Source organism: Eubalaena glacialis, chromosome 8 (assembly GCF_028564815.1).
Source record: "Eubalaena glacialis isolate mEubGla1 chromosome 8, mEubGla1.1.hap2.+ XY, whole genome shotgun sequence".
Classification (NCBI taxonomy): Eukaryota; Metazoa; Chordata; class Mammalia; order Artiodactyla; family Balaenidae; genus Eubalaena; species Eubalaena glacialis.
In genome coordinates, this window is record NC_083723.1 from 47209133 (window position 1) to 47234543 (window position 25411).

The 25411-nt window shown below is 37.9% G+C and overlaps 1 protein-coding gene across 1 annotated transcript in view; it reads right to left on the minus strand.

The window, feature by feature from the left end:
• LOC133096174 (protein piccolo) overlaps positions 1 to 25411 on the minus strand; it is a 370525-nt gene that overhangs the window by 165338 nt on the left and 179776 nt on the right. Inside the window, exons 4-6 of the mRNA XM_061197659.1 lie at positions 24187 to 24903; positions 8823 to 13905; positions 6438 to 8452 (exon numbers count right to left, since the gene is read on the minus strand). Of these exons, the coding sequence (XP_061053642.1) occupies positions 6438 to 8452; positions 8823 to 13905; positions 24187 to 24903 (7815 nt within the window). The remainder of the gene's footprint in view (positions 1 to 6437; positions 8453 to 8822; positions 13906 to 24186; positions 24904 to 25411) is intronic.

The window sequence follows — 25411 nt, forward strand, 5'->3', positions numbered from 1 at the left end:
ATCTAGCTCCAAACAAATCCTTTGAATTTACACTGCTATTTCTTCCAATGGCTATGACATTCTCTCCTGATTTTGTAGAGAACATGCTACATTAACCTCCTTTTTTTTAAAAAAAAAATATTTTAACAATTTATTTGAGCAAAAATCCACTTGAGTCAGGCAGCGTCCAATCTAGCAGATAGAAAGAAGCTCCGAAGAGCTGTACAAAATGAGTTTTACAGGCAGAGGGGAGTGGGAGCAAGGAAGTTATACTTTGCAAAAAGAGTGAGTTTAACCTCCTTTCTTGACGTTCGTGATCATCTGGGGTCATGATGTAAACAGTTTCATTGTGTAAAAGAAAGAAAAAGAGCCTGAGGAACATGTTTTGGTGCTCTGGTTTATGAAAGTTTCATAGGTGTGATGCTCGAGGTAATCCACAGACACACACAAAAATACTGGACTGAAATAAAGTTGAGAAAGTGTATTATCATCCGTTCAGCAAAAGAAGAAAAACACAGGGGAAAGCAGAAGGAAAAACTGTAACCCTGAACTACACAAGAAGTGTAGTACGGAGAATGAATAAGATTTTATTTATTTGTTTTGCTTTGTTTCTATTTTTTGTTTTAGGTGGGAGCAAGGAATTGGTGAATCACCCCCCAAATTAAAAGCAGTTTGGTGGATAAAGCGGTCGGTTCACTAATTCATCAAATTAATTTATTGCTATAGAGAACCTACTGTGAACCAGGCATTGTTCTGGGCACTGGGGATATAGCAGTGAATATAATTAACAAAAATCCTCACCCATAAATTCTGGTTGGGGAAGAAAGACAATACATGAAATTATAAAGGAACAGACATAGTACTTTTGATAATAATATGTGATATGGAGAAAAATCAAGAAGGGCATAAGGATAGAGTGTTAGAAAGGTGGGTGGTTTTCATTTGGTCAGTCAATAAAGGCCTTATTACCTAAAAGAATAACTTTAAAATGGTTATAAAGAACAGGAATCTAAAATTTCTAGAGAAGCACCATTATATACTTCATAGACCATGAAAGGCACACAGTTACTAGGAGATTTGAAAATTTTTTCTACTAACCCATAAAGTAAAGCTCTTTAATGACAGTCAGCAAATTTCTGTTGAGGAAATACAGAAACTGCCAAAGGTACCCCCGTGAGGAAAGGGAATTAACTGGATATCTACAATTGCCAGACTTAGTGATGGGAAGGTTGTGTTACTTTCATTCAATCATTACAGATGATTTGATCACTCTCCACTAGTGTCCACTCATTTTTAATTATTTGACTTCCATAAAACATTTTAATTGAAGAATTCCACTGATGAAAGTTAGAAAAAAATCTGTGTGCATACCATTTTTTCATTACAAAGCTTATTTCTTTCTGTGCTTTTTCTAAATCATGATGACAATACATTATTTTCAAGTGGTATCTAAGTAGCAAGCTCAACCCCATGGGAAGGAATAAATTCTAAATTTACTTTAGTTGTATCTCTTGGGAATTTTCATGGGGAGCAATGAGAAGAACTCAAGTAAAAAGGTGGTAATTTTTTTCCATCTTTACTCAGAGTTAAAATTTTCTGTTTGTAAAAGGAAGCAGACCACAAGATAAAAGTGTTTGGTTATATAAAGTTGTCAAAAATAGAATTTGGCTTTGGGGCTGTGACTTTGATACCAGAGTGATAAGGTCTAGAAAAGAGATACAGCTCACCTCTTACAGACACAGGGGAATATTACATAACTCAATAAAATGATCTCAGATAACTCCCTGCACCAGTTATGCCCACTCTGTATTATTTTATGATTTTATGTTAATTAGTGCTAATTTAACCAATTAAATCTATGAGATATCTTAGGGCTAAGCATGAACTCAAGGTGTCGGTGAAAGACTAACCAGATGATATAGACTCCTGCCTTGAAATTTGTGTGTCAAAGGTGTAACCACAGTTCCATGATGGAAAAACTCTATCAGAGTTAAAGGATCTCAGCTAGTTGTATTCCTATAGAGTACGAATGGAATAAATTTAAATCTCTGATGTTTAAAATTGCAGAATTAAGACAAATGTTTGGAAACTCCAGGAAGAGAGATTTTACCCATATGGAAGAACTTTGTAATAATGAAAGCTCTCCAAAAAGCTTGTGAGATAGTTACTAAGAAAAAAGTAACTGAGTATGAAAAGAGGACCAAATGCAGACAAAGCAACAAACCATAAAAACAGTCTACATTTGCCTATGAACAAACAAAAAAGGCAATATAGTGCTTTGATGTGTGTTATGGGTTAAAAAAAAAAAAAAAGTTTGTTGGAAGTCCTGATCCCTAGTACCTCAGAATGTGAAATTACTCAGACACAGGATCTTTACAGGTAACCAAGTTAAAACAGGTCTTTAGTGTTGACCTAATCAATGGGACGGGTGTCTTTATAAAGAGGGGAACTTTGGACATAGAGACAGACACACAGAGAGGGAAGACAATGTAAAGAGACACAGGGAGACCACCAACTACAAGCCAAGGAACGCCGGAGGCTAGCAGAAGCTACGAGAGAGGCCTGCAACAGCCCTCAGAAAGAACCAACTCTGCTCACACCTTGATTTTGGACTTCTAGCCTCTAGAACTGTGACAATACATTTTTGTGGTTTAAGCTACCTAGTTTGCGGTACTTTGTTACGAGAGCCCTAGCAAACAAATACGATACTTGGGCAAGAAGAACAAAATGATCCCAGTGGTGGGAGGTCAAGCATGAACCCTGCCTCATCCTGTATGTTACCACAGTGTCTGGAAAAGAGCAATGAATGGATGAATGAGATAATGAGTGAATGTAAGCAAGAATAAGTTAAAAAATGAATAAACCTGATGGGGATTTAAATTGGATATTTTGGGAGAGCAGAGGAAATGACAAGATAAAAAGACAACAAGCATGGTACTGAATTAGCAAGAAGAATCAGAAAATGTCCCATAAGCCTCAGAAGAGACTAATAAAGAATAACTGTCAGGTGCCAAGTTTAACATTTTAACCCTGGCCAGGTTACTGATCTATTAAAGAACCATGATAAAGGCACTAGCCTACTCTGGGCTTTGCTCCTCATCTGTAAGGTGGTTGGACTAATAGCTAAATGCTATTTAACTTGTGCTCAGTTGTTTCAAATATCTATTCCGTAACATCTTACAGAAAAACCCGAACTTTTTGGCCAACTCAATACATAAAAATAAACAAAGTGGAACTGACACTTTAAGCAAAGGAGGTATCAGTTTAGATTAACAGGACTTGCTAGGATGGGTCTAGATTGTGGCAATGAAAAGGTAAGCAGCCAGAGTCTTTTAATGCATGTCTTAACCCATTGCTTCTATGCTTATAATCCTTCCTTTAATAAATTTATTCAATAAATACCGAAGGTCTGCTTTGTGCCAGGTGCTGTTCTAGGCTCTTGGGACTACAGAGGCAAACAAAGTAAGATTCCTGATCTTGTAGAGGTTATGATCTACTGGAGAAGGAAGATGATATTTGATTAAATATATATTAATAAGTAATATACACAAATTTAGAGGGTGCAGGGATTCATGCTGATAGACATTTAGAGAGTGAGGTAAGGAGAGCTTCTTTGTGGAAGTGAAATTTAAGCAGAAACCTGTACACAGGAGTGAGCCAGGCAAAGATCTGGGGAGAGAGAGATCCCAACAGGGGTCCTGGGTAGGGATGAGGTTGGCACATCCAAAGAAAGGCAAGGTCAGTGGTTGGAGCAGAGCGAGAAGGGGGGTAAATGTAGGAGTGACCAATGAGGTTGTGAGTCGGGATCACATGGGTCCTTGTTAAGAAATGTCTAATGTATTCTGATGAATCTGCTGAGAATCTACCAGAGAGTGTGTGACAAAATCTGATGTACACTTTAGAAAATCACCCTAGGTGCAGTTCAGAAAACAGACTGTAAGGAAGGCAAGGGTGGTGAGGTCCACGGGCTAGGGCACAGGGTAAACAAAAAATGATGGTGGCTTGGTCTAAGCTCCCCACAGCCGAGGGAAGTAATCCAAACTTGAACTCAGCAAATCAGATCCCCTGGGACCTATTCCTTCCTTATCTTTCCAGTTTCACTTATAGTAAACCCCTTCCTCCTCCTCTTTGCTTTATGTCTGTTCACCAGTCTGAACCTTTGCACATCTGTTTCCTGTATTTAGAATGACCTCCATTTTTGCACATCTGTTTCCTCTATTTAGAATAACCTCCATTTTTCTCTTCATGGTCCAACAGAGACCTCACCTTCCTGTTTCAGAACTTCCTCTTTGAAACATTTCCTGGAACTTCCAGGAAAAGAAGTTACTATAGAATCTCATATAATATAAAACTGATCTTTCATGCTGAATTACAAGTGTTACTATGTCGAATTGGATGGTGTAATTTTTTTTTCAATTTTATTGGTGTGAGAAAATTAATGATATGGAAATTACTGAGCTAAACTTAAACTCACAACACTATGAATATCACTTAGGTTATTCTTTTCAGTACAACTAACATTTAGTAATTCATGCTTATAACTGAGAAACTCGTTTTAGTTTAAAACACTCAAAGAGTGTTTAGAAATTTGCCAAGAAATAAATTTAAAAATTCACATCTTAGAATCAGAGTATCTAAAGTGCTAAAAACATTGCCTGTATATAAAATGGTCTACCTTGTGTGTGCAATAAAACAGTATTTTTGAGTCTGTATACAATTATTCCATATTAAAGTATGCATTGAGTGTGACCAATTAGAAAAAGGAACTACTGGATTGTGCTCCAAGGCTCAATACACTTAGGATTTTTCAGGCTCAGAGTATTATCTGGTAATTCTGTTCAACTTCTTTTACGATTAGGTAATCAGTATCGCTGGTACAATCAATAATAAAACTTATACAACCCACTGTATCTTTCATTTTGTACTTCTAAATCCAAAGTGAATACTGCGAGGAAAAAATATTGACACCTGAATCTCTTCTATCCCAGAGCTCATTTGAATTAAGGGTATAGGGCCATACGTTAAGTAAATGATGAGTACAGCAAGTGGAAAAGCCTGTTCTTTCTAATGACAGAAGCCTTGAATATAACTTTAAAATACTGTTTAAAAATGTATTTTCAAAGATTTCCAAGTAACTCTTTGGATGAGTTCATAGGGCACAGCTGTAAAAATAGATACCTATACATTATAGCCGAGTTAAAAATATTTCTTGCAATGTATTTAATTCTAGAAACAGTTATACATTAAAACAAATCTCTGTAAACTGAATGAAATCTCAGTGCACCAGTGGTTCCCTGACTTAAAACAGTTATGACCTGTCCCCCACACGAAGACAGTTACACACTGTTTGAGAAAGTCCATAATAACAAAATGCCCCTACGAAACTAGAAAACTTGTAAGAATTTTTAATTTATTAATATGACTATCAATATGCCTATATACCTAAAAATTGACTTACAGTTACATATAGTGACATATTTTTCAGCCCACAGCCAATGTTTAATGTATATGGGTTGCTGGCAACAGAGTGATATCTCAGAAAAACCTATTTAGACGCTTCGGGGTTTGAAGATCTAGAGTTCAGAAACCAGTGCATTAGGGGAACTCTTAATCTGAACATAAATCTAGTTTTAAATAGAACTATCAGATTTATCAATAACCTTCTAAAGAATTATATATTAGGTTTTCTTTAAGTAGGATACACCTTCTTTTATACCTGATTATTAACATTTCTTATTTTCAGCTATAGAGATCTTCACCAATGTGTCCAACATACCTATATATGTTCTTTTCCCTTTGAAGCATATTTTTAAATAATTAAACTCTATTATTCAAAGGAACATAAAAATTAATTTTTCCTCTGTAAGAACTAGGACTAAGGCTTATCTGAGGTAGATTAAGAAAGTTTCCAGGAACAAAATAAGCATGGATGAACTATGAAGATTATTTTACACTTTCTGCTCTAGAAATGCTCTCTCTGGAGCAACAAAGGTTAACATTCTGGAGGAAGGAAGAATAGACTGATTAAATGATCTCCACAGATCTTCCCACTAAAGAATTCCAGTATCCATGGGTTTAAACGTTTGGTCATCCTTTGCCTTATCTATTTATGTTCAATGCTTATTCCATCATACTTGAATATGAATATTAATTGTACTCACCAAAATCAGTCTACAATTGACACTTGGGAGATTTCAAGATTAGAACAAAATTTCAATCTCATTACATCATAAAATAATAACCTTCTCTCTCATTTTTGTCTCGCATAATATGGTCTTTTTGTGGTATTTCTACATGGATGTATACTTTTCTCTCTTTTCCCCCAAATTTCTAATGAAATAGTCCTCACTGAAATTTAGAATTAGGCACCAGGAGCCTTTACTGCCTCCTAAAGTCTGCAGACACACAGTGAACATCAACTCATCCATTGTCTTCTAACTGAAAAGAAGCACTCTTACCGTGTAGCCCTCGGTATACTGAAAAGGAGCCCTGGAACTTTCGTCTGCTGTTGGACTCAGAGGCTTGGGGTCAGACATGGAGCGTTGCATCATCTTGGCTGTCTTAGGACTTGCTGGGGGAACTTTAGCCATATCGGGGTGCAGTACTTTCTGTGGACTTATATCATCAGGGAGGGGTTTCTCATAAGGTACAAAGGCTGATTCTAAGGCGTTGCCTGGTGAAAGTGGTGAGATGGGTGAATAAAGGACTTTTGGAGATTTGGGTGGGGAAGGAGCCAGCTGTAATGTGGAATCTGCCCGAAGGTGAGATGAATAACCGATCTCTAAAGGTGTTGGGCGTTTCTTGTCTTTGGGTGGAGATGTGGCACCCAGATATTGAGGACTTCGTGTGTCTGAATCTGCTTCTGTTTGACATCCTAAACTGCCCCCTTTGGAAGTCTTTTCTGGTGCTGAAATGTGTTTAATTATTTCTACCTTGGCATCCACGCGTGCCCGTATCGAAGGCGTTCTTATGGTTCCGACTGGTTCAGTTTGCACAGATATCTCTGCTACTGTTTGAACTGCTATACTGGAGACTTTGGAAAGGAGTTTGGCCTTGTCTGCCTCTGTAGTGCTGTCACCGTATTTCCCTACGCGAGCTTTTCTCCTTGATCTAGTAGGCATATCCCATTCATCCTGATCTTCATCATCCGTTTGGACGCTTGTATCGACACTCTTTTTAGTTCTCCTTCTCCTACTCACGTAACTCCGATCCGCTGCATCTTCATCGTCAGTTTGTACCCCACTGTCCACTATCTTTTTAAAGCAGCGGGGATCATCTGCCAGATTTTCCCCCATCTCATCATAGTGGCCACGGACTTTAGCGCCAGAAGTTCTCTTTTTGGGTTGCTTCTCCTCTTTTACAACCACGTCTGTCAGAGGTATTTCTGAAACAGTACTCAGGATGCCAGGTGGGGCAATGTACTGAGTAACCCCATCCGACTGAACTGTGTACCATCCTTGGCTTTGTGGTATTTCAATCGCCACCACGGCAGAGGCCGTGGTGGTTGTATCTTCGGTCGCCCAAAACTGACCACCTTCTGGGGCAGCATACTGACCTTCCAGAATGGCCTGCTCTGTAGTGGTTTGTGGAGAAGCAGTTCCAGAGGGGTCATAGTTGTACTGGTAGATCTGGCGGATCTTTTGCTCCTCGAGCTGCTGGTGAAGCTGTTGCTGCAGCTGCTGGATCTGCTCCAGCTGCAACTGCTGCTGCGCTAAAGTCTCCTGTCGCATCATGAACTGGGCTTGCCGCTCCTCTTCTTGCTGATACAGGAGGTGCTGCTTCATTGACTGCAGCTCCTCCAGCTTTTTTTGAACCATGAGCTTCTCCTGTTCTCGGAACCTTTGAATTTCCTGCCGTTCCCACTCCAATTCCTCAGCAAAACGCTGCTGCTTAATTTTCTCCAGTTCCAAGAGCTCACGCTCCAAGTCCAGCTGCTGTTGTTGCTTATCTTCTTCGGGGACGATTAAAAGCGCACTTTCCTCTCCCACCACTTCAGAAAATACTTCAGACGCTGTGGTTAAAGTGGGAACTGAGTCCATCGTCTCAGCTGTCAGAGTTTCCATAGTGATAGTTTGCAAACTGGCATTGATATCAACACCAGTCACTGCAATGTCTGTTACAGATGCACCTGTTGTCAAGAAATACGATCTAGGCATTGGCTGGCTCTGGTGCAGGGCGGATAATGAAGTCACAGCGTCAGTTGCGTGCACACCAGACAAATCCCTCATGGTTTTGCTGAAAATGGAGCCAGGTTGTGTGGTGATGGCAAATGTGGAAGGAATTGGAGTTGCTACTGAAGAATAGACAACACCATTAGATGACCTCAAAACACTCCCCACACCATACTGAGGTCCTGGAGGTGGAGTCATTCTTGCTGTGGAATACTGTGGGGTACTAATCCCAACTCCTGAAATGACTTGTCGTGTTTCTGGATAGGGACCTGTAGTCTTGCTTGAATAATCCATTACCTCACCTGAAACACAGGGTACAGTTATAGTCCAGTTCCCAGAACGAATGATGCTTTCGGGGTTGGAAAGCCCACTCAGTCTTGAAGAACATAATGAACGGGACTGCATGCAAATCCACAGGTTAACCTACCTAGGTGCGGAATAAAAGCAATGTTGAACATGCAGGCACATGCAGGTGACTTTGCGTGGAACAGATTAACAAAAAAAAAATGAAGAAACAAAAGCGCACATGTACTCCAAAATATGTTGCCAAAACATCCAAAGAAAGATGAAAAGTAACAAAATTGGAAAAGGGACCACATTGTCATCCTGAAATGAGATGAGGAACACCATAATGATATTTCAAGGAAAGGTCTGTTGCCACATCATACTGACCTGTAGTAATTCTCCCTGAAGTTAGATCTACTGCTGCATCAGTTCCTCCAGAATAATCAAAAGCATTCTTACTTTTATAGAAAAAATATCCAGCTTCTGCTAAATTAGTGTCAGACATGGAAGGTTTCATTCCCCCAATCCCTCTATAACCATATGGCCCCGCTCGATCATATTGATAGTGATCATCCCTATAACCAAAACGATCCTCAGGAAGAGTCGTTGCAGGCTGCTGTGCCGTGCAGCTCCTTCCAAAAGGTAACTTATAAACCACATCACAGCACACAGCTCTTCTTCCTGCAGTCAGATCAACAGGTTTTTCATCATCTTCTATTATTTTGGTCACCACATTTGAAGTAGCTTCATCCATTGTTACAACAGTTCTATGAGACTTTGAGGTACTGAGATCCACTACTTCCCCATCAGTGATGCCCTGTGATGTGGTGCTATCAGTCCATCCATTTGTGACACCAACAGGAGGTGCAGTAATGGGTTTCGTAAGAGCTGATGTCACTGGGTGTACAGAAGTGCTTAAAGATAAGTTTACTGGTGCTTCCTCCCTAACTGTAGGAAAGGCCTGGCCACTTGGTACCCTGTATGGGGGCTCTACATGCTTTGATGTAGTGAGCTGGAGTGGCATTACTGTTGCATGTTCTAGACCCACTAGGCTTTCTGTGCCTGTGGTGTAACTTGCAGTAGCTGTGCACGTGACAACAGTCACTGTCTCGGTGATCAGCGATATTGGAGTCACTCCTGATGAAGTTGCACTGAGATTTATAATAGAGGGCTGGACAGCACTAATTTGTCTCCCATACATTTCACTTATTGCGGTCTGCCTCTTCACATCCATCATGGAAGCAGAAAGATCCATACATTTTTCAGTTACTTTAACTTCTACTTTGGGTACTGTACGCAGATCAATAGCATCACCAACAAGTTGCAACTTGACATTTTCTTTGTACTGTTGCTTCTCTAAATGGAGGTGATCTAGAGCAAGAGGCTCTGGAGGAATGGATATAGAGACACTGCTGAGACCAGTACTAGCGACTGTACTTTTGGATGTTGAAAACTCAGCCTTGGAAACTTCAGCTGGGAGAAACTGTGTAACTGAAGTTGGGGGTTCTTGAAATGAAGATAGTGTTGTGGCAGGGATAGCAGAAAATGTCTCCAAAGCTCCTGAGATGTACAGGCTCTGTTGTGAAGAACTTGAAATTTCTGTAGCTGTCATAGGAGGAACTACAGAAAATACTGACTCAATGGAAATCAGATCTTTGGGGGGTGATCCCAAGGGCCAGCTGGTAATAACTTGACTCCCTGAAGAATCTGTTGGAGTCCCAGGTTCAGATGGCAATGTGATAACCACATAAGTTTCCATGAGGGACTTGGAAAATCTTGGCGAGGACTTGTTAGAGTGAGGGGAAAGCGGAGAGGTAGGAGAAGGCAATTTATAATCTGCTGAAGTCACTAAATTTAATGTCATATTTGAAGTTATAGGCAGACCTGTTGGTTTGGGCTGCGTATCTGTTGGTTTTGCGGTAGTGACTGTAGGTTCAGGAATTGCTGGTTTAGGAGCAACTGGAGGTTTGCTTGGCTCAGGTCTATGTGTAAATACAAGTCCAGATGGAACTGAAGATGGCTTAGGTGGAACAGGAGGAGGTGCAGTGCTACATATTTTTGTTATAGGTAACCCATTACTTCTTGGAGCAGCTGTGGTCTCTACTGTAGTAACAGAATCTACTAGGGGTATAGCTGCAGTAGTCGCAGTCACTGGAGCTGGAACCATTAACTTTTTTTTAGGATGAATAGTTGGTTTAGGTGAGGTTGGTGGAGGAAGAGGTGGGGGAGGAGGAGGGGGTGGAGGGGGAGGAGGGGGTGGGGGAGGAGGAGGAGGAGGGGGAGGAGGTTGGGCTGATGTGTCCAAAGAAGAACTTCGAAGGAATGGACGAGCTTTGGTTGGAAGACAGGAAATAGAAGGAGTGCCAGATGGCAGCTGAGATGCAGGCTTTGCTTGACCAAAAAGGTCTTCAGATAAAAAGCATGTAGTTGAAATCTGCTCCTTCATTGGAAGGGCTGTTAGAGAAGAAGGTGTCTGATCAAACACAGTTTCAGATGGGCTAATTTTTGTTAGTTCAGCCTCCGACTCCTTCCTTGTATCTCTGTAAGCTTCCAAAACTTCCAGAATAATTCCATCCCCTGTTTCCTTCTTGGCTTTCTTCACTGGGTCTTTTTCAGATACAGATGACTCAGTAGAAATAGTGTCAGCAATTAGCTCCTCAAGTTTAGTTCCTACAGATTCTATGAGAGAAGGTTCCATATCAGATAAGGAAATCACAATGTGATCAGCACTAGTTCTACCATCTGGTATGGTAGTCCGATCTAAAGATATGTCTTCTGGATAGTCTATAATGCTGCCTGGGAAATATGTTGATGAAGAAATTTCCTCAGAATCTTCAAATTTAGTTACAATGTCCACTGGCTCAGTATAAACTGTGGTTATGCTATCCAGGGTAGTAATGGGCGAGGAGCTACCTGTGGTACAAACTGAAGAAACAGATGATGTGAGAGAGGGTGTGTCAGAGGGTGGGGCAGATGTAGCACTTTCTGAAGGCTCAGAGTAGGTCAAAATCAGTGACTCATGAGCAATCATCTCTTGAATTTCTCTTGTATAATCAGTCACATATTCATCCTCAATTTCTTCTGTTGAAAAATGTTGGGTTATTTTAACATCTGGGATGGACAGTGTTGCACTGCTGGTCGAATCTGTAAGAGATGCTCCTGAGAGAACACTTGATGTCAAAGATGCATCAGGCACCCTGTCAAAGTCCACAGTAGACTCTGTCATATCATCCCTGATGGGGGGCTGGGTGGGACTGGATCCAGGTGTCAATTCCATCTGTTGCCTTTTTATGAGTTCTTCATAGGCAGTATCAGCATCTAATAATTGCTTTTCTTCACTGGTAGAAGTTACCATACTACCCAGATCCACAATCTCATGGCTTTCTGGGATGATAAAAGAGCTTGAAACAATGTCTTCTTGAGGCAAAACAGCATGTAAGCTCTCTAGCTCATAAAACTCTTTCTGAAGGTCTGTAATTTTCTGCATGGGATCTTCATAAATCTGTTCTGGAAGTCTTATTTTTTGCTCTCTCCCTCTCTGCTGTAAAAATCCATTTTCTTCTTCTTGCCTCGTGAGCAGACTGCCATCAACGGAACCATTGTATGTGTCCTCTACTAAAGATTCATAAATATAATCCTCTATTAACATCCCACCGTACAAAGGCTCTTTTTCAAACATTTCGTCTCGTTCACTTGCAGCTGGAAAAGCTTTATATTTCTGGCTTTTATGCATCATTTCTTCATACATCTCCTCAGCGCTTTTTAATGCCTTTTGGCTACCTTCTTTCTGCATAATAGATTGCTCATCTGTCGGTGAGTATAAAGACACAGCTGTGGGCAATTTATAAACTTTTTGTACTTCGATTATCTTTTCTGGGCTTATTTCAAAGCCTTCTGGGTCTGACTCTATGCTAGGTGAATATTCAGAACAAGAAGATCGATGGAGCTCCTCCATTTCTGCAGCCTGACGTAATTCTTCTGTTGGAGACGCATCTTCGATGGGAGAGAGATTACTGGGTGGTGTCTTTGGTCTTTCCCTCCTTCTCTGAGCTCGAAGTTCATCTTTGTCTTTCTTTGATTTCTTACTAGAACTCTTCCTTTGCTGCTGTTCTAATTCCCGTTGCTTTTCTTGCTCCTTCAATAATTCTTCTTCCTCTCTCAATTCTTCTTCCTCTGAAGAATCTTCAATCGTAGGTAAAAGAGGGCCATGCGATCTGTGTCGAGCTTTGCGTTGCTGTTTGCTCTCTCCTTTTTTGTGACTCGGGCTACTGTCGCTGTCCTCATCAAGTGATGAAACTGATGTAGGGGATGTGCCAGGAGTGAAGCTAGAAGCATGAAGACTAGAAGATCCGTCCCCCCTTGACCGATCTTCCGGAGAGTCTGTCAAGCTTTCCATTTCTAATTCTGGCTCTTCATCAAAGTACAAAGCTGTTTTTTTCTGTGATGATTCTGCAGAATATTTATCTGTGATCGTGCTATTGAGTTCAATCGTTTTGAATCGACGTAGCCCTCCTCCTCCGGCAACTACAAGTTCTTCACTCTCCTGACTTTTAGTTTCTCTGTATTTAAGTTCAGGACTTTCATCAAAGGTCTCATCGTCTTCATCATGCCACGAATGGCGCCTCCCTGCATCATCATCAAAGCTTGAACTACTTTTTCGCGTCAATCGCCTGTGTTTCCCTGCTGTTCCTTTTCCCTTCCCTTTGGCTTCTTCCTTCTTCTGGCTTTCAATACTACTACTAATCTCTTTGAGCTGGTTCCTAATGAACTCATCATCTTCAGAACCTGAAGCATCTTCATCAGCACTCATTTCTATGATTTGCTTTCGAATGAAGTCCTCCTCTTCACCTGATCCTTGACTATCTTCATGTTTATATTCATCGCTGCTTGATGAACCAACACTAGTTCTCCGTTTTCTTTGTGGAACAGGTGAGTTTTCACTTTCGCTACTGTCTTCAATTGAATCATAAGGCTGTCTTCTTGTAGCCAACTCATCAACAAATTCAGACTTTTCTTCATGGTCCTTTCCGGAAGGGATGTCTTGTTGGCTCTCTTTCTTAACAGTGTCTTTTTCTTCTTGACTCTCTTTAAGCTCCTCTGAAACTGTAGATTCCAGCGTTTCGGCTAAACTCTGAGTTTTCTGTTGGTCCTTAGGCTGCTCAGGAGAAACCTCGCAGGGTTCTGTTCTCTTTTCTGACTTTTCTTCAAGTGTACTTGCCTGAGCTTCCAAAATGGATAGGACCATACTTTCTAACTTAGCCAAATCTGAGGGGCTGGATGGGCTGCTTTCTTGTGAAAAGGAGTCCTTTTTGAGTCCCTTGAGCAAATCCTTTTCATCACTGGGAATAAGACTTGGAATTTCACCAAGCGAACTTGATATTCCGTCAGAAGAATATCCTGTGTCACTCAGACCTTGTGGGCTTTTCGGCTGCTGAACACTTGAAGTGTCTGATTTGTCATCTTCCTTTTCCTAGCAGGAAGGAAAAGATACAGGAAAACTTAACATGGTTAAACTAATAACATGGCCTCTCCATTACTCTCAAATAACTATTACAAACTGAGGAATAATTATAGGAATTTTTTCAACTATATAACAGTATTTTTTTTAAAAAAATCTTTGAGCACAAAAAATAAAAATGGTTGATACATATTAAGGTTAGTTTTCATTTAACTTAAGTTTACTTAAATGTCTATTCTCAATCACAATTGATTTTATTTCATTAATGTTGTATCCTTTTATATCTCAATACCATTTTTCTTCAAAAACATGATTATATTTCTTGGTACATTTACTTTGGGAAAGAGTTCAAATGGTTGAAGAAAAATTTTAGTAAGTTTCCATTAACATAATTAATACTTTTGGATTATGAGGACAGGCAAACAAAGAATCAGTGGATGGGCACTGTACTTGGCTCCAAGTTGCATGGGATGTTGAAAAATTTACTTAACAGAAACAAGCAGGTAACATGGCCATAGTATAATACTCATCTCACCTACCGCAAAGGACTTTTTTTTTTTTTTTGAGAGAGAGATTCAAACAAGGCATTGCCTTTTAAGTACACTTTGAAAGATGTAAAACACTATATTTTACTTTGTATGACTGTTAATATGATTATTCTGTATCACTTGAAATGAATGTTTAGAAAGCGTAAACTTTGAAGAAGCTATGACATAACTGGCCTGACTCAAGGTTTTAGAAAAAGAGAAATATCCAGTTATTATTTTTCTAGAGTTGTTAAATCACATTTATCTTCAGCATCCCATCTCAAAGAAATTTAATAAATTTCTTATAAATGTCTTCGGATTTTAAAATACTTGGAATTTTACCTTCACACTATTTCAAAGCCAGATCCCTTCAACCAGCACAATAACTAACTTGTGAATGTGAACAGGGGCTTTCCAGGGAGCTGGGACACTTCAGAGACACATCACAGTCTTAAACAACTGGTTTCTTTGGGCTGTGATGAGGCCATGCCAGCAGTTTGCTTTAAGAATCAGAGAGGCCTTAAGTGAAAGTATGAAACAGAGACTTTTTGCATAAATCCGAATTAAAAATACCTATGGGCAAAATGAAACCCAAGTGATGCAGTTAGTTTCCATGTTTTACAGAGAATGTCAAAATAACCCCACAGCCCTAGGGAATGAAGAGGTCAGAGGAAGAGTTGCAGGAGGACATGCTCTGTCTGACCCTGGCCTATGAGGCCACCGGGATTCTACTAAGTCTGTATCTTGAACTAACCATCTTGATATTTTCAATGGGTGTATGGCCATGGGTTTCTCCTACCTATCCACAGCTCGAATGAACAGATGTCAGGTTGCACGAAAAACAAATACCATGCAAACACCTTTCTTCCTCCTTTCCTGCCTTCGTTCCTTCCCTACTTTCTTCTTTCATTCTTTTTCTCTTCCTCCTTCCCCTTCCCCTCGTTCTCAAATATAAAAGTTGTTGGGCTGATACTCATTTTACGTTCATTTCCATCTCAATATCTGTCTTTATTATGTATGGCTAAGGATGTATCGCGAGCATATAGGGTAAAATGCACATTATACGGTAAAATGCTTTTTGCTGAACTTACAACATGGCAATTTAGAAAGACAGTCTAATACATTCTTTACAACTATCATGCAAAAGCAATGACTACTCTTTGGTTTACTAAGAATTAACTTTCCTAGATCATTTCAGATGTCTTTCCAGAAAAGGATTACTTATCTGCCGTTGTGAGACTATAGTAGTTGGGTTGACAAACACTCAACTAATTGGTTTGTTTCTCTTAAGAGCTACTACACACAAGAAAAAAAAACAGGTAAAGCAGTGTTCTCATAAAATCTTTCTGGATGGTCACAGTGGAGGGATATTTCCACCTCCTCACATCCCACACAATACCAGCACAATATTTTGAGTCCAGTATACTTTCTATGCCTTTCCTTGTCTGCCTTCCCATCCTTCACTAAATCACAGTAAATACCGTAACCACGAGGGTGGGGTGCCTAAGCTTCTTGTGAAAAAAAGGTCAAGAAAATGATCTTTCATAATCAAATTTTGATGGTGTCATTTGTGTTCTTTATTTTGAGTCTGCACATATTATAAAACATTAACAATGTAATAAAATTATACATATAAGGAGGAAATGCAACTGTGGTTACATATAACAATTCACTGAGTATAATAAAGAATAAATTATAATTGTATACAATGAATTCTGAAGGTTCTACTGACATTTTACAAAAATAAGATTAGGATCAGACATACATAACGTAACAAAGGAAATTAAGATACACTAGACAGAAGACTCAGACGCATAAATATCAAAATCCCTACCCTACAACCCCCCTTATGTGCCCTTCTGGATGTGTTCATGCTTTCTTTCTTTTCTCAGTGCTATGTTTTACCCACTTCTCCCTCTTGCCACTTTCGTCCTGGTCTCTTTCCTCTCCTCCTCACGGGATTCAATCATCACTTACCTATGATGATGCTGTGATGATTTTTCACCTAAATGACTTCCTCTCCATATTATAAGGTGGCAAAAGTCTGCAAAGATGTTGCCCTACAGGTTTGTGGGTCTAAGATAAAGTGTTTGGAGTGGTTAATAAGGAAATCAAGTTAGGTGACCAAAGGGCATCTGGCTGAACTGTTTAGAAGGAACAACTGGTCATGTACTTATTGTACCATGAGATATTGAAAAAATTCAAAATGTCAATTTTTCTCATACTAACTACCATGGGTATAAATTCCCCTGACAGAGGTGAGTGACCTTCTACTTCATTACTGTTAGCTTGTTAACTATCAGATCATATACCAACTAGCCCTTTTACGTCTTTAAGATACCTACACATTCCTCTTTTCACCTGCTGCTGCTAAAATTAACAAAAAAAAAGCTGTTCTTCATATACAGAGATCAGCATACTGAGGTGCGTATGTGTCCATCCATTTACCCTTTCTGCAGCTCTCCACTCTCATTTGTGAGATATCTTGGTGAAAGTTCTAGTGCAATTTGTTCCCATGCAGGTTAACTGGTCTCTCATAGGTTAATTAACATCACAAACCCTTGCTTTATTGAATAACATTCCTTAATGAGGGAATAATTTGATCAAATAAGAAAGAGTAGCTGGCACTGAGAAGAATGTAAAACATAGTATGTAAGTTGGGTCTGGTTTTCTCTATTCAAACTTCAAATGGATGTCTGAAGTACTGTAACTACAGACGACTATAATCAAAGGATTCATGTGAGGGAGGCTTATATTCTTTCAAATTTCTAACTCCCTAGGACTAAAAGATTGGCAGTTTTCTCTCAGTTGCTTCAAAAAAGTGCAGTTGCATACATATGGAATCTAAAAATAAAAATAAAAAAAGGTTCTACTGAACCTAGGGGCAGGACAGGAATAAACATGTAGACGTAGAGAATGGACTTGAGGACACGTGGAGGGGGAAGGCTAAGCTGGGACGAAGTGAGAGAGTAGCATTGACATATATACACTACCAAATGTAAAATAGATAGCTAGTGGGAAGCAGCCGCATAGCACAGGGAGATCAGCTCGGTGCTTTGTGACCACCTAGAGGGGTGGGATAGGGAGGGTGGGAGGGAGACACAAGAGGGAGGGGATATGGGGATATGTGTATACATAGAGCTGATTCACTTTGTTATACAGCAGAAACTAACACGACATGGTAAAGCAATTATACTCCAATAAAGATGTTAAATTAAAAAAAAATGTGCAGTTGTATGCTTATTTCTGAGAAAAATATTAATCTATTTAGTAACATATTAAGATTTAATAAAATAGATTCAAATGATTCTTCCTAAAATACATGCATAGATTACATATTTAACACATATATACATATGTGTTTAAATATCACTGAATTTTCTCATTTATGCATTATTTTCTTCATTTGAATAGATAGGAGTTGGAATTAATTATCCATTTAATTTTTTTACATGTGGTACAAATACAACCTAGAATGACCTCCAAAATTATTACATGAGAATAAAATTACTGGCCTAGACCCCTTGCATGAGAATTTTGTCATCTTAGATTGAGGCAGTGAGTGGGAAGGGCCACAATTTAAGCACTTAAAAAAAAAAAAGCAATGTTATTTTTCAGGAACACATTTTCCCTGAGGAACACATTTTCCCTGTATTTTCCTAAGTACATTTAGCATTCAACTCTATTACACTGACTTTTATTTTTTTGTATATATTGCAGTTTTCTCTATGTACAGAATTATGGTACTTGAGCCTTTCTAGTCTGTGTATATGAAACAACTCTTCAAAATTTTCAGAAACTAAGATTCATATTTTTTACTTACTAACCAAAAGCAGGAAGCACAGAATTCTTTTCTTTCCAATATTCCACTGCCATTTATTGACCTGAAGACCAGTCAGAGAGAGGCAGTGATGAATTGAGACCCGCTTGAAACCTTCCCATGGTGTCGTATCTTGAGGCCTTCTCTAGTACCAAGACACTTCTGTACTGCTAAGCTTAGTTCTGCCCCTTTCACAGATTTTGAAACTTTTAGCCTTCCATGTTGAAGGAAAACGGAAGGTTTTTAAAAACTAGTATTGGGGTTATGAACTGAATTCTTGGTTAAATATAAGACTGTACAAAGAAAGGAGGCAATATTAAGTTTTTGCCTAATGTCTCCCAAGTCATTTATATTAATGGGCCAAAGTAAAACAACAGATGAATAATCTTTAATCATTTATACAATGTTTGGGTCAAAATGGATTGCTAGTCTGAGTGTTCCAAGCACTGTAAACAAGATTAAATCCATAAATTCACTGGGCCTGGAGATAAAAACTGGATAGTCCCACATACATGGGAATCCTTTTCACTTCAGAAAACCTCATTTTCCATCCTATACAATTATGCTGCCTTTAGATACCATGGCTATATATAACTTGAATACTAACCCCTGGGTCATTTTAACCATAAATAAAAGTTTATGCGAAAGGATGTTCAAATTTTTTTTTATCAAGAGAGCTATAACGTTTCAATGTAATATATCAAATGTAGACAAGCAGTATTCTGTTTAAGTGTATAGGTAAAAAGAGAATTCTGTAGCGACATACAATTTTAAAATATTAAACTAGAAAAGTAAAGGAGGATGTACATTTCAAAATATATATTATATTTCAGGATAAATTTTAATTCCATTCAACTAACACATTTTGAAAGACAGGAATGAGTGGAGAGACAAAATGATGTAGCAATAAAGAAATGTAAACAGTATACTATAACGATATGTATGATGCAAATGACAAATAAATGAATAAATAAAATAATATAAATATATAAACAAAGTAAAAAATCACACAAACTGGAAGCTGCTAAGGGAGATGAATACTTAAAATAATAAAAAGGCAGCATCCTAAAAGTGTCACAGGGAAGAAGCATTCTGTGCAGTGTTTAGGAGCCCAGCCTTTATAAGCAGAACAGGACTATAATCTTAGCTTTGCTGCTTCCCAGCCATGTGATCTTGGGCACAACAAATTTAGTTTCCCCCTCTTTAAAAGAGATGTAATATTTACCTCAACAACAGTTGTGTGGATTAAATGATAACATAACCAACACAATGCCCAGAACACAGTAAGAGATAAATTGAATATTATTTTGATTTCAAACAAAAAGTAATTTAAAACTAATCAGCATAGGGCGTTCAGCAGTAGGAGAAGTGACTGCCACCAGGGAGAAGAGTGGCCCAGACATCCAGGTGGGATTTTTCTGATAGGATGCAGTGCCAGTGCACAGAGAAGAACGGACTGCAGATCCAGAAGGCAGAAAGCATAAGCCACCTTTGGGAATCGTACAAAGGCATACGCGGCTGGTTTTCTACCTCTCACTCATGGGCAATACTAGGTTGCTTGAAAGTTAGAGTGGAGCCATAGTCCAGAGGCTGAGAAAGCCAAGCTAGCTATTTAGACAGAAGTCTCGGTAGTGGGGTACAGAATCCTGGGCAGGTGTGCAAAATGTAAATATTTTTAGGAAGTACGCAGGATTTTTTTGTATTTTTAAACCCAAATAGAAATTACATTTTACTAATATTTAATAAATAGATTGACATCAGTATTCTTTTACTTCTTATGTCAGTTGGTCAGATGATCTATGAAGAATCCTGGGAGAAAACTGGGAATTATACTGTAAAAATTTACAGCAAGGGCAGTCACTTTATTTGCTCACCTTTATATTGAAGCTTATCATTCAGTTGTGGCTTTTATCACCTAGTCTTAACCAAACCAACGAAACCAACGTTCCTATAATAGGTAAGTGGTAGACAAAATATTCTTGCCAAAAAATCATGTGCCAAAGTTAATACTAATAATGCAAGACATACACAAACACATTAATAAAGAAAACTGACACAAAACTGGCCAAAAAAGTTTGACATTACCAGGAAAACCATTTGATATCTGTCTTACATATGTTATTTCTAGTAAGAAACCTTGACTAAACACATAATGTGCTTAGGCTATTTATAGCAAGTCATCCTAAGACACTATCACAAACTTCTAGAATTTTTGGCAAATAAATATTCCAGTACTTCACACGCATTTTCAATGAATTGAAATAAACACTTAAAATCTTCTTTGGAGCTGTCTTATTTAATAGTAAAAGACAAAAAAGTCACATAACATTTGGGGAAACTTGATATTCCTGCCATGGAAACAATATGGTGACAAAGTAAACTGCATTTCTTTGTCAGCCAATATTGTTGGAAAGAAAGAAAGAACTGTGGAAGGTTTGGGGGAAAATCATTAGAACAAAGTAAGTAGCAAAAGGTTTGGTAATAATAAAATCAAAGTGCAGATATTTCTAACATGCTCAGTTTATAATATTCACTAGTTCTGTTTCAATAATAAGATACTTAAAGGATTACTACTGCGAGCCACCAAATGGCTCAATATTCAGTGATTTGTTTAAAAAGGTATATATATTTTTTTAAATGGAAAACTGTATATTAAATTCTGAGGAGTGGCTCTTTTAATTGGAATTATTTTTTTTAAAAGATGAAGTTACATAGATAGCAGTGCATGCAAAATTCATTTACGGCATCTGTTACAAGTAAGCCAGTAATGCATAGAGTATCTCAGGATTTTACAGATGTGGTACACATTGTATACTAATGATACCTTTATATTTTGAAGAATATCTTTAATATTTTGTACTGAGACAGAGAATAACTATGAATTTATTTTAACCATAGAGGTTTGCTGATTATCTTATGGGGAATTAAAAAGTTGTAGACTGTGAAGATTTAATTCTTTTTTAACAAAAGTAGAAGAACCCAAAGTTGTTGAACTTTTTGGTGATGACAAGTGATTATTAGTAATATACTACTTATTATATATTTAGGAAGAAAGTAAACTCTGGTTATCAGCCATATGCTACCTAGCAAGTGTTCGGAAAAAAATAAACACAAGCTGTCTCTTCAAGAGAATTATGATGTGGACACAATCCTTTGAAGAAGGATAATTGGAAATCATCATGTAATTATGCTACACAAAATGACATATCATTTAAAAAAGTTGTCATGTCTGCCTTTTCAGACAAACTTTAAACAGAATACTTTAATCTTTTTATAAACGTTGCAGATGAAGAACTCCAGTGGGCTTTAAAGTCACTTGCTAAAAAAACATACTTTAAAACACTACATTTTGTGATAGTTAGCAAGAGGAAATGATTGGTATCACGTTAGATTAACATTTATTTCTGGAATTTCCATAAGTTAAAAAAAAACAGTTTTCAATTCCAAACTTAGAAAACAGGTAGCAAGATATGGCAAGTACAACCTTTGATACACTTCTTTCATTTCTGGTATATCCTGTGGATTATCTTTTTTGTTATGGAGCGTCATTAAAACTAAAAGTCAAAATATCAAAATAAACTTAAGCTGAGTTTCAAAGAACTCAATCATAAAATTTTAGAACAAGATTTTCAAACACTGAAGCACAGTCAATCAAAGCTCTCTCTAAAATGCTATTATTAATCATATCTTACTGTGATCAAATGTATATATTTAAATAAATATAATAAAAATGGTGATTTTAGCTTATTTCACTGACTTACACATTTCTGTGAATGTTTATATTGCAAATAATATGTTAGTAATAGTGCATAGATTTAATTTAGAAATAAATATGTATATACATATTGAAGTTGTTAAAAGAAAAAGTAGTGATAAAAGGAAATGATAAAAAGTGACACATTTGTAAAATAAAATAAAATGTAGTACATTAACAAAGTATTTGGATACTTCTTGTTTAGATTATATTTAACAAACAATAGAGAATCATAAGAAATACCTGAGTGATAGAGTTAAATTATCTGAACTCTGGAAAATAATTACCTGATAACTATATACTGGAGAAGGGAAAAAGAGAAGGCCTAGTGACTAGTAATTAGATTACCCAAATCGTTGGTAAAAGGTCACGAAGGCCGTTAGGATACTGTCCTTAGGAATAGGAGCTAAGAGACAGAAGTGTGATGTGGAGAGCCTAGGCAGGTAAGAAGAAAGCTCAGATTCCCCAGGTTAGTGACTGGGAGGCTACAGACATGATGAATGATGGTGTCATCAGAAACGGATAGTCAGAAGCAGAAACCGCCTCTATAGAGAGTTGGATATGATTTGAACACACTGAGTTCCAGTTTACAGTGAGTTTCTGAAGTGGAATGATCTACTCGGTATTTGAAAATATAGGTCTAACACTCAAGAGGGGCAGAGGGTGCACAAGGAGATTTAGGAAATGTTCACGTGGCTCCCCTAAGAGGAAAGAAGACAAGAGTTCAAAGAAGAACCGATCGGAAAAGAGAAAGTAATAGAGATAATCAAAGTAGAACTCAAGGGGTGATCAGAAAGACAAGAAGAGAACAAAAAGGGAAGAGTCATGAAGCTTCACAAAGAGAGAAATGGTAAAAAGCATCAAGTTCTGCAAGGTGGTTAACTGGGAGAAGCAGCGGGTGGTGGTGGCGGGGTAGCTAGATCCAGCCATTAGAATGGAGAATACACAGGCATCTGCTTTCTCTGACTTGGATAAACTCATACAACAAAGGAAGACCAGGATTTATTTAATGAGCGATGTCTTATATACCAGAGACAGGCTAGTAACCATGTGTTAAAACTGTAAACCAAACGACAACTGAACCAGGGTTGGGATGGCCTATAAGTTCTAATTAGAATTCTAATATTAAGTTTTAATACCAATGAATCATTTCATTTTCCTGCAAGTCATTGCTGCCATCTGTGAATTAAAATTATTCAGCCTGATATAAGATCTCTTGAAGCTCTAAAAAGAGTTCAGATTTCCTCTAAAAATGGTATTATTGCCTGTGCAAATATAGGTTAAGATGAGATACCCTTAAAAGTTTCCACTAAAGAAAAAGAAAAAGAAAATATATAAAGAATAATATATATTCCAGATGATGCTTGGATTATAAATAACCCTCCAATATTAAACACACTGAATAAAACTGAACAAAATATATTATACTGATTTCACACTAAATACTAAAATAAACTTAAAAAAAATGTTTCTCCTGAATTTTAGCCATACTTCTTTTTTTTAAATCACAATTATTTAATCATTTTATGGTTGACCACACCTTAAAAGGCTTTCAAATGAGAAGAAACTTGAGTCTTGCTTAACCAAGTGGCTAAGTAAACAGAAATTCCAAGACAAACATTATTTTATGTTAAAGGAGGATACTGATTTTATGTTCATAGTGGAAGGAAAAAGCAATCATTTAAAATTATAAGAGGGCTTCCCTGGTGGTGCAGTGGATAGAACTCCACGGTCCCAATGCAGGGGGTCCGGTTTCAATCCCTGGTCAGGCAACAGATCCCACACGCATGCTGCAACTAAGAGTTCACATACCGCAACTAAGGAGCCCACCTGCCGCAACTAAGGAGGCTGCCTGCCACAACTAACACCCAGCACAACCAAATAAATATTTTAAAAAAATAAAATAAAATAAAATTATAAGAAACCCTTCTTTATCACTCCATAGATTTTTATAAATTATTTGATAGGCATAAAAGCTAGTAAATGTTGTATCTATGCTTTATTTAAATTAGATTAAGCTGTCAGAAAGCCAAAGTTCATCATTTTAGCAAACAACTGTTACATTTTTCTGAAAGTGCTATTAATTGAAGGCTTTCACTTACAAAGTTACCATTAAGCACTCGGTGTACTTAGGTGGACATTAGTAACTTATAGGTGTAAATCTGCAAAGTTAGGAAAAAAACATAACTTACTGTTTTTTCCTTCCTAGGTTCCATCTGATCAGGCTTTGCCGAGCATGCTGCCTGTGGCTGTTCTTTTATTTTTTGAGTCATCCCATCATCTTTCTTAGACAAACTCTGAGGTGCGCCAGATGGTAAATCTTCCATCTTGGTCAGTGGTTGTTTCTTTTCTTGCACTGCCTCTGCAGCCACTCTGCCTTCAGGTTTTCCTTCAGCAATCTGTACTTGAGTTTTAAGTGAGTCATATTTCTGTTCCTCCTCTAGAGCTGATGCTTTTGCTCCTGGGGGTAACTTTTTGTCTTCAAGAGCTGGCCTTTTGTCTTTAAGGGTTGGCTTTTCTTCTTCAAGAGGTGGCTTTTTTTCTTCGAGGAGTGGCTTTTTGTCTTCAGGGGTTGGCTTCTTTCCTTGAGGGGTTGAAGTTTTGTCTTTCTCTAGTTTACTCTCTTCTTGGATTTGATCTGTGGTTTCCTTAGGGGGAATTTTTTCAACTGAAGGTGTTTCTTTCACTTTTTCTGGAATGATTTTTTCACCTTCGGTTTTTTCTTCTTGTTCCCTCTTTTTCACTTTTACTTGAGCAGGCATTGCTATTTTCTGAGACGGTTGTTCTGTAGGGACAGGCATAGGAGAGGCTTTTGGTCCTGTCTGTGTAGGTGGCATTTTGCCCATGTCTCCAAGCTGTCCTGATATCGCTCTCTGGGTTTGGCAATTTAAACAAAGCCATTCCTGAATCTGCAGATAAAATAGAAATTAAAAGATTAACTATATTATATACATCTGTTTTGGTGCATTTACCAAGGTTAGCACTTGGCAATTTCTAGCTGCTTTTTTGTATATGGAGGAGGTGGGTCATTGTTTTCTGGATCAATGAAACGGTGACTTTTAAAGAAGACTGCAAAAAGACTATTTGAAATCTAAAAACAGGAGTCCTTGGAGATCAGCAATTAACTCACCTCATCATAAAAAAAAGAAAAAAACGCATCAAAGATAGACGCAGGGGAATATCAATTTTTTGGTTAAAAAAAAATCTGAATTTGTTCCAAATACAACTATTTTTAAGCCTCGTGCCTTCAAAATTAGTGTTTCCATTCAAAAACTATTAAATTTCATAGCAATTTTAACAGCCAATTAATCATAAGTTTTTTTTTTAGGACTTAGCCTATAATCTCCTGTCTCTTGACTTGGATCAAATGTAGTTCTATCTACCAGAGCAGAACTTTACAAGGCACACGTAGAGTTT